At 42.0% G+C, this 14,320-nt stretch overlaps 2 protein-coding genes across 6 annotated transcripts in view; one reads left to right on the top strand and one right to left on the bottom strand.

Moving 5' to 3' along the window:
* The window catches only part of LOC147641705 (uncharacterized), a 23,492-nt gene extending 17,428 nt beyond the window's left edge, over nucleotides 1-6,064 (top strand). Inside the window, exon 9 of the mRNA XM_086798720.1 lies at nucleotides 5,947-6,064. The gene's annotated coding sequence lies outside the window, so the exon portion shown is untranslated. The remainder of the gene's footprint in view (nucleotides 1-5,946) is intronic.
* Nucleotides 5,489-14,320, bottom strand: LOC147641704 (uncharacterized). 5 transcript variants are annotated; one of them, XM_086798741.1, is made up of 3 exons: nucleotides 14,085-14,320; nucleotides 13,814-14,017; nucleotides 5,489-7,963 (listed from the first exon to the last, which is right to left on the bottom strand). In XM_086798741.1, exons 1-3 carry the CDS (start codon nucleotides 14,249-14,251, stop codon nucleotides 7,882-7,884), a joined length of 453 nt encoding a protein of 150 aa, XP_086654867.1. In that variant the 5' UTR covers nucleotides 14,252-14,320; the 3' UTR covers nucleotides 5,489-7,881. The 5 variants fall into 5 exon arrangements, with proteins under 5 accessions (XP_086654867.1, XP_086654870.1, XP_086654874.1 ...); XM_086798744.1 differs by having other exon boundaries at nucleotides 5,489-7,917; nucleotides 14,085-14,318; XM_086798748.1 differs by having other exon boundaries at nucleotides 5,489-6,147; nucleotides 14,085-14,317.

Raw genomic sequence — 14,320 nt, 5'->3', positions numbered from 1 at the left:
GGCATGGCTCGTCGGCTTGTGGCTCCGTTGTTTCCACCAATTCCCTCCGTCGATCCCATTTCCACATCAACACTCACACCAGTAAGATGGGGAGGGCTCCCGGGGGGCGCATGGTACCACTTAACCCCAACCGCCACCAGGGTGGCCTAATGTGCCTACCTGGTGCGTGGGTGCATTCTAAGTGTGCCTAGGTATGGGTCTGTGCTATGCGTCTCCTTAACACTTCACTTCCATACAGATACATAAAGATCGGCATGGGCTAGCACCCCTCCGTAGCCCCATGGGTCCCTGGTTAGAAGTCTAAACCAACTAATAGAGCCAAGACTTTGACCTAGAAAAATGCCTTATCTTTGTCATCTTTACTTGATGAAGCAAAAAGTAATTGCCCCTAAATCAACTAACCATAAGATGAAGACTAGCCATGCATTCTCCAAGGCTAACCATGCACAAAAGGAATATCTAAAGCTTTTGGAGAAGAAATGTAGGCTTAAAACGCTACAATTGGAAGGTGGACCCTAACAAGTTCCTACCACCTTGAATAATCCTATTTTGGGGTTTCTTAGAAGGACCCATCAAACAACTCCAGAGTCCAAAGTTAGAGTAGAGGATTGGAAAGAAGTTGGATGTGCTATCAATAGTGCAACATACCTTGTTCTCATGCATCGTTGGTGATGACTTAGTGGCCCCTCAAATTGAAAATCCACTATAAGCGTCACACACATACATGTCCAACCCAATGTTGACTAAGAGAGGATAAAAAGCTAGGAATATTGGACGACTCTCATCCTTCTTGTCATTAGAGGTGCATATTCTTGGAACACGAGAGTTGCCACACTACCTACGGTATTATGCACTACCTGCGGTATTATGATACTGCAATACAAATAATATTGATGGCTGGCCAACATATTTGTATGAAGGTCCCTGTTTTGCCTAACTAGCCCTCTAATCTTCCACGAAAGACAAACTTGGGGGAGTCGAAGATAGGCGAGCCTGCTTTGGACTATATGTATCCTTGCATCTTCCACACTGCCTTTGTATGTGGGATTACTTGGCATCCCTTTTCCCATCATGGGTGATGGATGTGAGGGAAGGATTTGTACCTTCAACACCTCCCTCCAATTGAGCACGGAGAGAACTGGCTCGGGACCATGAATAAGGGCTTTGATACCAGCTTGGAAACTAAGAGTTGCCATGCCGTCCATGTCGTGTCATGGTACATCACAAATGGCAAATGGTTGGCCAATATATGTGTCGAGCGTGCCCCTTCTAGGTAGATCCCCACTCTGCCTATCTAGCCCTCCAATCTTCCACAAAAGATAAGCGTCGGGGTGGTGAAGATAGGAGGTGTCCATTTGGACTATATATGTACCCTTTCATCTTTCACACTACCTTTCACGACACCTTTCACGACAGGATTCCTTGGCATCTCTTTTCCCATCTTGCAATCCCCACTATCCATGCAAGATTTGCACCTCCAACACATTAATATAGACACCTTACTTCAAGGAAACCCAAGGTTATGGAAGGACCTCAAAAAGATTGAATGGAAGCAAATCTATAGGTAGGTGTGGAGGAGCTAGCCCAAAATAGAGCCATATTATGATTCTAATGATAGTGATCATTCAAGAAATAAAGGCTAGAAAGATCTACCGAAAAGAACATTAAGCAAGCTCGGCCACTACTTTCAAAGTGCCAACTTCAATGCCACATTGCCTCTACTTAATGCAAAGAAATGCATTCCCAAAAGATGGATTAACAAGGACTGTCCGAAAATTATAGCTTGTGCATACAACGATGTGTGTGATTCTTTGTGGACAACTACTCTACATTTACTTGGGTATATCCCTTGAAGGCAAAATCGAATGTATTTGCATGTTTTTAGCATTATGTGGCACATACTGAAAATTAAGCAAGTTGCAAAGTGCAAACCCTTAATGCTAATCGAGGGGGGGGGGATACATTCGTATTGCTTTCAAAGCTTTTTGTTGGTAGAAAAGGACATAAAGCATCAATGCACAATGCCATACTCTTGTTAGCAAAATGATATTACTAAGAGAAAGAATAGATCATCGATGGAAATGGCTAGATGCACGGTCAAAGGGAAAGACTTGTTTTACAAATTTTGGATGGAGGCAATCATGTGTGCTACACATGTTTTAAATAGATGCCCTACCGAAGCATTGAAACCATAACGCCAAATGAAACCTGGCACGAGAGAAAACCTAAAGTTGATCACTTTATTCAAATGTATTGCTTAATGCACATGTGCCTCAGCAATTGCGGGGTAAGCTTGATGACGAAGCTACTAAGTATATATTTGTCGGCTACAGTAATGGGAGAGTAAAGGGTACCGTCTGTCACCCTTCCACACAAGATTTTGGACAACAAAAACGTGTTTGTTGAAAATTTAGACCAACCAATGTCTCAATTTTATGGATAGCCACCTAAAGGCTCGCATGACATGTTTGAAGGACTACTTCCATTGGGAATTGATGGCACAATAGATCAGCCATCAACTTTACCTTATGGACAACATATGGGTGCTCAAAATCAGCCCATTATAGCTCAAGATGTAGAGGAAGCAGTGGAGAAAGAGCAGCCAAATAGAAGAGGCTAGAGGTGTGTCTCGTTGGCTACTTCGTATCTTACATGAGAGCAATCTTTTAGCTCCACTTGGTAGCAGGACATGGACTGGTTCACGTAATGCAAGAGAACATGCAAATGTTGCTTGCATGGGTACTCTTTGTGATGCAAATGAGCTAGATTCATTTGAAGAGGCTCATGAGGATGAGCATTGGGTGCAAGCCATGCAAAAGGAGATGGAGTCTATCTACAAAAAAAACACATGGGACTTGGAAGATTTGCTTTCTGGCAAGAAGTCAATTGGCACAAAGTGGGTGTATCAGTTAAAAAGAAAACGGTATCATTGAGACAAGTTTAAGGCTTTTCTCAATGTGGATTTGAAGAAAAGGTTTATGTAAATCAATCCATTGGTTTTGAGATACCTACCCATGAAAGCAAAATATGCAAGCTTTGAAAAGCACTTTATGGTCTCAAAGAAGCTCCTCGAGCTTGTTATGAGAAGATACATACTTATTTGACCAGCTAGGGATTTTGGAATAGTCTAACAAAGAGCATCCTCTATATGAGAAACAAAATCATGGCACTTGATAATGCTAATTCTATATGTAGATGACATGTTGCTAACTAGAAATAATAAACAAATTTCAGCCTTCAAAGCTGAATTGAAAACCTCATTTGAGATGATAGATTTGGGGATGTTGCATTACTGTTTGGACATACAAGTTGTGCAAAGAGATGATGGGATATATGTACAGCAATCAAACTACATTTAGATGTTGTACCAATTTGTGTTTTAGGATTATAAGCCCATCTCTACTCTAATAGAACCAAGGTTCAAATTGAGCATGTATGATATTGGCCACCCCTTTGATATATATGTTTACTATGTTACCTCATATACCTTTACAACACATGCCCAGTTATTCAGTTTCGTGTTTCTCAGTGTAGCAAATTTATGCATAGCCCAAGTACAAAGCATTTACAAGCAGTGAAGTGGATCTTTGGCTATCTAGCACCATGGATTTTGCTTTGGTATATCCTAAGGGAGGTAGCTTGCAATTACATGCTTACAATGGTTTTGACTAGGTTAGTGACTGTTACACGACAATCCACCAATGAATTGTTTCTTTTCAAGAATTCATACATATCATGGATGAACAAAAAACAATCCACCATTGCCTCATCTACTGATGAGGTTGAGTATAGGAGAGCCTTTATTGCAATAGTAGATTGTGTATGGTTGAAGAGATTAATGTGACTGATATTTGTGAGTGCCAATGAACACATACTATTATACGCAGTGACAATCTTAGTGCTATAACAGTGGCATGAAACCTAGTATTTCATGCACACACTAAGCACACGAGATTCATTATCATTATGTTGAGATGAAGATCATATTATCTCACACACTAAGCACACGAGATTCATTATCATTATGTTGAGATGAAGATCATATTATCTTACTTTTATAGATTTGTTCATAAAGACGACTCCAGAAAAATTTGAAACTTTCCACAAAGCTTTGTGCTTACTCTCGTATAGAGCGCAATTTGGTACCAACCTTGTCCAAGTCACCATCTCTATGTACGAGCTTGCTTATGTCTGTAACCCTAGAGCTTTTTCAATAACTCCAATTGACTACAAGGATTGTCATTCATTTTGGACAAATCCTTTGGCCTCATGTTCATTGGATGTAACTAAAGAGTGTAATCTCTATTATAGAAGGGCCTTGTATCATCCACACGAGTACTTATATTGTGCTCTCATGAAGCCACGTGGACATATAATCTCTTTTACAACCATTGGTTGCTCTTGTTCCCACTTCCTCGCCACTAAGCATGTTGTAACCTTAATCTCTCGTTGATCATAATTCCTTCTACAATGTGTTAAGAAAATTGGAGTTTTGTGCTCTATATATAGAAGAGGCATGTTTTTGGAGTCGAGAGCTTTCTCAACCTTCAAAACCATGCATGAAGCGTAGTCTTGAGAGTAACACCAATTGCTACACATTTGGTATTAATAAGTTATATTGCAAACATCATATAAAACATTTATACTCCTTTTTCTTCAAATGCCATTCTTTAATAAATCATATTTATGTCAAACAAAACCTACTTTGAGTCAAAGAAACTATCTTTTAAAGACCATACGAAGAATTCCCTGCTGCTAAGTAAACCTCTCATAGGAAAAAATTAAAATTTTATAATCTCTAAATTGTCTTACAAAAGAAATGTTCATCCAATCATATGCCTAATTGCTTTGTTTCCTCTATGTGTGTCATTTGGTTGAGAGGATTACTAGATCTTAACCTTGAATTAGCTTTGTCATTCTATCGGCCAACTTGGGTAATTGAGTAGGTGATTAGGAACATTATTGGCAAGCTTTGAAATATATAAGATTCATTCAAATGAGGAATTTATCATCATTTCTATGTTGTCAACAAGTGTGCACCGCTTCATCTACTTGTTATTTTGTCACAAAAAAGTGGATCTAAAAGCCTTAGCAAAGCTTCTTCAAGGTGAATACAATATAAAGAGAATGTACTTATCAATCATTACATTGTGCTGAAAAGGGAGCATACACAAGAAAAGTAGACAATTAAATACCCATGACCTTCTTGCATGCAAGATAAGATGTGTGAGGGGAGCAAGAGAGTCGGTGCCTTGTATATCTCTATACAAGCCCCAAAAGAAAGATCAAAGAGAGAGTAGTTAAGGTAAAGACCAAACTAGATGTTTATAACAACGATTAACAACTTCCACATGCACAAAAACAAATGAAAAAGACACTAAACCACTACTTAAGTCTTTTGACATCCCTGCACGCTACTCTAGACATCACAAACTTCCGCTCGTTTTCACGGTCATAACTCAATTAGTGATCCTTTATGGACACAATTTGCAAATCATGGCTTTAAAAATTCACAAGAAAACCACCACTGTGGCAAGCAAATAAGACCTGTTCCAACCTAGGGTATAGGTGACATAAGACTTGTTAGAGCCTTATTATGATAATATAATTAACGCCCTATATATTTTTTCCATAATGAATACATAAAATATGTCAAAAAAAGAGTTGCTGTTACTGGTTTTATTGAGTGTTAATGATATTATTCAGCTGTTTGTTGGAATTTACAGAAAAACTCTCCGCATACTAAGAGAGACCATTAAACTTAATTGAAAGAAAAAAAGTAGGAAATGCTGAAGAAAGAATGATGCACCACTCAATTATAAACAAGAATTGCCTACCTGTAAGGCCTACTTTTCGAGTTCCACGTCTTTCTGAGCATTACTTGACCTGTAGCTCTTAACCAAGCGTTCTCATCTATGGTAGTTAGTGGTGGCTCCCCTGTTACAGGAATAACTGGAGGCTCTAATACTGCGTGTTACAGTCATGTTCAAGCCTACAATTGTATGGTGACTGGTCATTTCGAAACCTACATTCAGATGGCCTTATGCTACTTTTTCTAATATAAACAAAGAACCTTCCTTACTGAAGGCTTTTCGTCACAGGTGGGCAGCTGCAAATGGACTTTTTTACATACCGGTGGTTCTCCTGCTGCCAATTCAAAGTTAAAGTGTCTCACCACAACAGCTGTACTGTTTCGAAACAGACCTATCTCTAAGTACCACAAATTATTATTATTATTATTTAAACACTTTACTGGCATAAATTTGATAGCCAGCAATAATCTAAATATCTTCATTCTTACCTCAAAGGTGGCAAACAATATGTATCAGCAACATATCATACGAGGATTCACATTGAAGAATGTAAACACCTGTTTATTTTCTTTCGACCGTTTTTGGACGACTTGTGTCAATCATAGTTGTTTCTCGTACCGGTACGGTATGGTTCGTACGGTACGATACCGCACGGTATCATACGGTACGAGTTTTTTTTTTAGTTAAATTTTTTTCCCTTGAAAAAAAAATTCCAAATGCTTAAAAAAAATATAGAAACCCTGCTTTACGAAGATCCCAAATGCTCGCAATACTTCGCAACTTTCGTGTCTCCTCAGTATTCCATATGGGGTTGTTGAGAGACCCAAAAAATCTGGCGAGGTAGACTAGTAGTGTACACTTGATTGGTAGGATGAGAGAATCTTGCTACATCACTTGGGGATCCCTGGTATAGGTAGGCTAGACATTTAGATTCTCAAGTTACGTACGAGGGAGAAGATTTGGACATGGCCATTTTGATCTAGAGAGGAGTCCCTAAACTTATCACCCTAGATGCACTCCTCGTATTTGTGCAAGGACGGTCCCTTAGTCATAAGCGCTACACTGGGAGACCTTTGGTATTGCATTACCCATCCAGGTTCTTTTTTGGAGACAATCAGGAGATCCAACCGGGAGAGACACATATCCATGTTCTCGTTCCTCAAGCACTGTAGACTCCTCCCCTCCCAACCTTCCCTCACATTCAAGCTTGAAGCTCCATAGGTTGTAAGTGTAAAAAATAAAAACCGTATTTTATTGTACGGTATCCGAAAATTTCATATCGTACCAAAAATTCCCGTACGGTATCGTATTGTCGTACCGTGACAACCATGGTGTCAATTGTAGGTGTAGCACATGTTCCTTGGAAAATAACCTGAAAGTTTCTGTCACTTCAATTGGGTTCAGATCATCCACAGGCCAGATGCAGATTCCATACAGAAATGAAGATATCTTCAGCTCTGATAAGCACAAACTATTTGGTTCTGATATACAAGATAATGCCAGATCCCGAAGACAAGTGAGAAACAAAACATGACTCACTTACTTGGATGTACATTCCTTTCCATATACAGGACGTATTGTATAGGCTTGGAAGAAGAATCACGCATGGGGTCAAGCCTCAATGGCATTCTTAAGAGGATGGAGACACAGAGAATCAGGACTTGGAGCAGGCCCTAGCCTGGCTCAAGCCCAACACCTGGATGGTTGGTTATGGTGGTATAGGTTTTACCAAGCAATGAGGAGTCAGGCATAGTGTGCCACATTGATCTAGCCTCAGTCTTGAGGGTGCTCCAGTGGTGAGACTAACCAATCACTCCAAGAAGGTCTAAATCTGAACTTGTCTGAGGTACACTGTGTACAGGTCAGAGACCCTAATTCCTCGTGTATATGTTTTAGACATGAGAGTCAAAATGCTGAGATGTAGAAGCAAAAAAGGTTACCTAATTGATAATACATGTGTACATGAGTTTTTTCATGTCCTCAATGGTCAGTGTTCTGTCTGCAAGCACGAGATAGAAAGCCCAGGTGAGATCTGCTGTAGATGTTTCATGACAGGCAATTAACAAAGTCATTCGATTGTGTCCCTAAGCTGCTCGCTTGAGAACTTCACCATATAAACATCCAGAGTCATCACATCACAAAATGAGATCCTATATAGTAAGATCATTAGATAACTGATAAGATCATTAAAGAACAGGCAAGTTCATTCAAAAACCAACAGGATCATAAAAAAGTAACAAGAGTTGTTAAAGAACTAATGAGATCATTAAAGAACTAATAAGACGTCATAAAATTACATAGATTATTATAAAATAGAGTTGTTAAGGACTAATGAGATCATTAAAGAACTAATAAGACGTCATAAAATTACATAGATTATTATAAAATTAATAAGATCATGAGAGGAGCATTGGAAGACATGAAAGCAAAAGCAATCCACAACTTGCTCCATCACCAGAAGCTTAAGGATAATGCAAACTACTTGGTTCCACTCATTCATGTATTTGTCACTAAAGTCAACACTTTCGTCAACAACCATTCTCTACAATTAAGGACCATTCAAACACATGCTTGTAAGAAAATACAACTTGTAGTTTCACACAAACAACAGAAACTTCCACAAGACAAAGAACTTGATGCAAGAGATACGGAGGACAATACTCAATTATTGTTTGCAAACCAGATTACAAACTGATGGCGTCTTCCCACCCGTGCGCTCCAGCAAAGAGCTTTGATGTCGATCTAGGTATACTCTGAAACTGAGGATGTCATGCACTAGCAAGGACGCACAATGCAGTGAAGATAGATCTAAACTCAAAGATCTCAATATATGACTGAGGAGGCTGCTAAACCCTTCTATATTTAGTACCCAGGGTTTGTCGGCCACCACCCTGTGAATGGTCTAAATGGACTAAACCGACTACATTATAGACTAGGAAAACAATAGACTAAACGTGAGACTCTGACCTTTCAGGCCTCACAATCCGAGGACAAGGTGTCTTCTTCTACCCAAGGTGCGGTCTTATCAACCCGCAGTTACATGCATCCTACTTGGCATAGTGTCAAGTCTATATAAGCAATTCTACAACCATTCTTGCCACCTATAGCCAACATCCACTATCCAAACTGGGCATTGTCAGGCACTTGGACACGCACGATGGCTACTCTTCTTAGAGGGGCTCTTACAAAATATAGAGCAACCTATCACATGCATGGAAACTGTGTGTCTTCTTTCAGCCGTAAGCACCCTTCATAGGAACATCCTGATCCAAAACGCAAAGAAGACATGGAGAGAAGAGAGAGAGAGAGAGAGAGAGAACTGTATTTTCAGTATATTCATATAGTACAAAAAGGTACATATTCTTGTCAGCCCTAGGCATGCCCATGAAAAGGTAGCAAACACCTATCTATGACCTAACACCTTGAAGATGTCAGATGAAAAACTAGGAGCCAGCCTTTGCCTTATATAGGCTCTTAAAGAACAGGTGAGCTGGCCGACCTGCTGTCGGCCAGTTCCTTGGACATAAATAAATCATTTATTTGCCAACATCAGCCCTCAGCTGCTGGCTGACACATGCCTTGGTCCCCAACCATGCTTTCCATGCCTTCGATAGCTGCTGAAGCTCCAGAATCTAGTCTTTTTCCTGCTGCAAGTTAGGGATTAGCCCTAGGATGAGCATGTCACTGTGCATGCACATGACATCCCCTTCTACTAAATTTGATGACGGGATTCCAACTTCTGACCTTGGATGATTGTCATCATCCCTTTGTCTCCACATGGACTCCCATACTCGTCATCCTTCCCTTTCTAGCAACCTTTTCATTGAAAACCTTGCCCTGTCTCTAATTCCACTCCAAAGCGGATGAAGATTTGTGCATCTATTCCACTTTGTCCCCTTGTCTTCCTGCCTTGTCCCTGAACACGACCACGAATCCTTCTTCTTGAACACTCATCCCGGGCATCCTTGGCTCCACCCCTTGGATGAACTTCATCCCTTGGAGTGCTCCATAAAAGCCTATCAAGCAGCCCCAAACAGGGTAAGCGCGAAATGCGTTTTGCTTCTCATGAAATGCGAAATGTGAAACGTCCATAAAACGTTTCAGTCATGGACTGAAACGTTGGGTGTTTCAGGGCAGCATAAGAAAATACGAGGGAAAAAAAAGGTGCTACAAAACGTTTCCTAGGCGTCGCTGCTCGACCTGCTTCTCTCTTGTTTGCAGCTCGAGCAGCGACACGGGCCGCCAACCATATGGGCCTACAGGGTGAGCATCTCATATATGCAGTAGATTCTTTGGCTCCTTTTCTTGCACACCTGTTTAACAGGGCACTAGCAGAGGGTTTGCTTGCGGAGTGGACGATGCACACCATTGTGCCGATCCACAAAACAAGGGATATGCTCGATCCGAGCAACTGCAGGACGGTTATGGTTGGCCACGTGTTGGCCAAACTCTATAGTGTAGTGTTGGAGCAAGAGCTTAGCTTATATGCCGAGCGAGCAGGTTTACGCTCATCAGGGCAGGCAGGCCGGAGAGCTTTCTCTACCACTGACCATGTATTCACTTTGAGATGTATGATTGATCAGGCCAGAGTGAGGAAGAGAAAGCTATATTGCTGCTTTGTGGATTTCCGCAAGGCATTTGACACAGTACCACGAGAGAGGCTCTTTCAGCGCCTGCACTCTCTAGGCATACCAGCAGATATGACACGGGGCATCTATGCATTATATGAGCAGGTTTTTGGGCGAGTCAGATGCCCAGGAGGTATGTCCGAGACTATTGCTAGCACCATTGGTGTGAAGCAAGGATGCCCACTTCCCCCCACGCTATTTGGGTTATACATTGATGAGGTGGCTGACTTCATTACACGGGGAGGCGGAGACGGAGTTGATCTAGTAGGTACCTCAGTACATATTATGCTTTATGCTGATGATATTGTATTAGTGTCGGAGTCTCCAGGAGGTCTACAACAGCATCTACATGCACTCAATGATTTCTGCACACAAAGTCTCCAAGAGGTCTACAACAGCATCTACATGCACTCGATTTCTGCACACAGAGGGGTCTTACTGTGAACCTTGGGAAAACCAATGTTATCGTCTTTCATACATCGAGACAGGGCAAGAGTCAGCTGACATTCACTCTCGCAGGACGCCAGGTGGAGATGGTGACATCATACGTGTACCTAGGGGTTACCTTCTCTGCAGCAGCCACGCGCTTCACCATGGGTTCAGCAGCCAGAGCTAGATTGACACAGGGATATGCAGCATTGGCTATGCTAGAGAGATAGTGCCACCAGGCGCATTTTCAAGAGCCCCGGACGAAGGGGTGGCTATTTGACACATTAGTCACACCGGCACTGATGTATGGAGCAGTGGTATGGGCGCCACGCCTTCCTACCCATTGGTGGACACAGATAGAGAGACCACAGACCATCATGATGGCACGCATGATACGCAGCAAACCGTCAGTACCTCATGACATTATCCGAGCAAAGCTTGCTGCGCCTCCTATGATGGTAGAGGCCATATTCCAGACTATATGCCTGCTAGACAGATTCAGAGAGATGACACAGGACAGATTGTCATACAGAGCTTTTGAGGCATCTAGACAGCTGGCTGCTGGCTGATGCATAGCGATATATGAACTCGCTCGAGGTCTTCCTCCCCGCCTTTCCGAAGTCCACCGCCCGCAAAAAGTAGGTGCTAAGAGGACAAGAGACAAGTATGTTAATGATACCCCTCTTCTTCTGGTCGCTCCATCCATCGAAGAGAATGCTACACCCGTACTTAGTCCATCCCGCTTGTACGGGGAGGAGAGACCTATCAATTCTTTCCTTCTCTTCATCGAGCCTCTTGGTGCACATGTCAAAGTAGCCTATGCCGGTCCATCCTTCACGTGGGTCCAAATTCGCAATGGCTTTTATCATTGTCTTACATTGCTCTACTTTAAGCACATGAAATGAGAGATTACACTCAATAATGGTGCGTACAATCTCCAACTCCGTTAGGCGTTGGCGTTCTCAGAGATGCGAAGACAAAGTAGAGACCCCCCTCGTGGCTTCGGCAAGAGTGCCTTGCCTCTTTGCATACTCGAACCTTTGTTCCTTCGTGGAGGCGAAGACGAAGGCTTAAGCGGTGGCGAAAGTAGAGACGGAAGCGGCAGGGTAGGATGTATTCACCTCCAGCAACGGAGAGATGACCTCATCATACGCCAATGAGTTCCTACCACTATCCCCGTCACCCACTCCACCCCTAATTTTCTTGAACATGTCATCGGATACACTTTGGGGGACTTTCTTGCATGATGCAACTTTCCCTCATCCCCACCTTTGTGAGTTGTTGGAGTAGCCTTGTTACGCCACTTGAATAGTTTTTGCCACAATACCTACAAGTCCACTTACACGACTTGGACTTGTTGGTGGCTTTCTCGAAATGGATAGTGTGCACATTGAAGACTTCATTCACCTCCTTCACCATTGTGATAAGAAGAAGAGAATAGATGGGCTTGTGACTTGAGAGAGGGAGAGAGGGGGGGAGAGGCCCGAAAGAGACTCGAGAGAGGCTAAGGCCTAAGGGGGGGAGAGAGAGAGAGAGAGAGAGAGAGAGAGAGAATGGCTATGGCTTGAGCTTGAGCTTGTGATGGAGAGAAGGTGGAGGAGAGCGTGTAAAGGGAGGCCAAAGATCCACCCAAGGCCAAGAACAGTCATAAACGGCCAAAATCAGGCATTTTTTTCAACAACAAAAAAAAAAAACGGTTACAAATAGTCAAACCAGCAACGGTCAAAAACAGTTGAGGGAGGAGGTGACATTTTTTTGGATCATACGGCACCTTTCGATATTGTGCAGTACCATGCTGTACGAATCGTGCTGTACGACACAATTGTACATCGTACAAGAGCAACTATGACCACCACCCAATGGCATCATGCCCTCATCGATAGTGCATGGTAAACCCATGATAAAGTCCATGGAAATACTCTCCCATTTACTATAAGGGATCTCCAAAGGATGTAACAGCTCTCCAACCTTGAGGCGCTCAGTCTTATTCACCATAAAGAGATGACACTTTACCGCAGTCCTCGACTTATGCCCTCATCTTGGGCCAGTAAAACGTACCTAGTCATAGGTTCGTTATACTCCGGATGACCTATTGTAGAAGCGTCATGAGTCATAAGGGTTCTCCTTCTAATCTCAACACTATCCGGCACACAAACCCTATCATTTCAGAACAACAATCCATTCTAAATTTATGAATGTGATTAGACAATGATTTGAATCCTAATTTGTGGGTTGAATGGTGTGTTGGACATTGGATTTGCTAGGAAACACACCAATAACAATTAGAACCTAAAGCAGGTAGAAGCTTATAAAGAATGTTATGAAATTCAGCTCTTAAGGTTTCAAAGGGCATCAAAAGCAAGAAAAAACAAGCGTATGGTTAATGAAGATGTGGAAATCGATTGCTAAGTTTTAAAAAAATACATCAAGGACTCGGTATAAGGCAAATTTTTGGAGTGAAAAAAGTAATTTCTAGGGGTTTGAAGAGGCAGAAAACGGAGGAGAAATTTCTTTTTAAAAAAGGAACATTGAATAATGCAAAATTAAGGGTTTGCTAGGTCACCAAAGCAGAAGGAATAGTTATCAAAATTCCACCGGCAACATCACACAATGCAAGATTTGGGCTATGCTAGAAGCAGCAAAAAAAAACTACCACGAAATGAACATCATACAATACAAGCATGGTTTGCTATGGCACCAAAAAGCAGGAAAAAAACTACTAGATTCCATCAACATCGTAAAATGCAGAATTTAGGGTTTGATAGGGCATCAAAAAATAGCAGGCACAAAGAGCTACTAAGAATCCATTAACAACATGATAAATTGCAAATGGAAGGAAGGAAAGATGCATTCTGATAACTAGTTTCTAGTATTTGACAGGGCAAAAAGAAATGGAAACAGAGCAAGCGCAATCTTGCAGAAAAAAATCAGGGATGGACTTACATGAAGAGGAGAAGAGGCGATGGGAGAGATGCAGAAAGCCGAGAGAGGTGGTGCTGGGGTTGTTGATGGAAATGGAAAGCACTCTGCGTGTTCTGTATGTGCGGCCTGGCCAGGGCGTTGCAGAGAAAATCTTCAAGGTTACACAGGGACGAAGCCTGTGCGCAGGGGCAACGCAGAGCTGATCGCAAGCTCGCCATGGAAACTCTGTCGAAATAACAATCAGAAAGAGACCCTCAAACAGCTACTTCGTATCCGTAGTAACAGCCATTACCTCGGTTCGAGCCCCATTGGAAGCTCGAACTCCTCAGCTTCGTTCTGACGGGAGATTGCGTCTTCTCTTGCTGCCCACACAGAAAGGTACATAGCGTTGAGGTGAGGATCTGTGTGTGTGCGAACTGACCACGTTGCCTTCGACATGACAACTCGAGTCTCATTCATAGATATAAAAAATTTGAGAGAAACAATCCCAAGAGACCTAAACGATATACATGGCGTGTGTTGAATATC

The sequence above is a fragment of the Cibotium barometz genome, chromosome 1, assembly GCF_041138505.1.
Source record: "Cibotium barometz isolate CiBa-2024 chromosome 1, ASM4113850v1, whole genome shotgun sequence".
Taxonomy (NCBI): Eukaryota; Viridiplantae; Streptophyta; class Polypodiopsida; order Cyatheales; family Cibotiaceae; genus Cibotium; species Cibotium barometz.
Note: the sequence above shows the minus strand (reverse complement) of the source record. Positions and strands in the feature narration are given on the sequence as shown.

What these genes read in the sequence shown, in the direction of transcription:
- LOC147641704 (XM_086798741.1), bottom strand. Translation starts at nt 14,251, where the DNA reads ATGAATGAGACTCGAGTTGTCATGTCGAAGGCAACGTGGTCAGTTCGC. An exon ending in CCAATGGGGCTCGAACCGAG is followed by an intron (nt 14,018 to 14,084) that starts GTAATGGCTGTT and finishes TTATTTCGACAG; the next exon opens with AGTTTCCATGGCGAGCTTGC. An exon ending in TCGCCTCTTCTCCTCTTCAT is followed by an intron (nt 7,964 to 13,813) that starts GTAAGTCCATCC and finishes CTTACTATATAG; the next exon opens with GATCTCATTTTGTGATGTGA.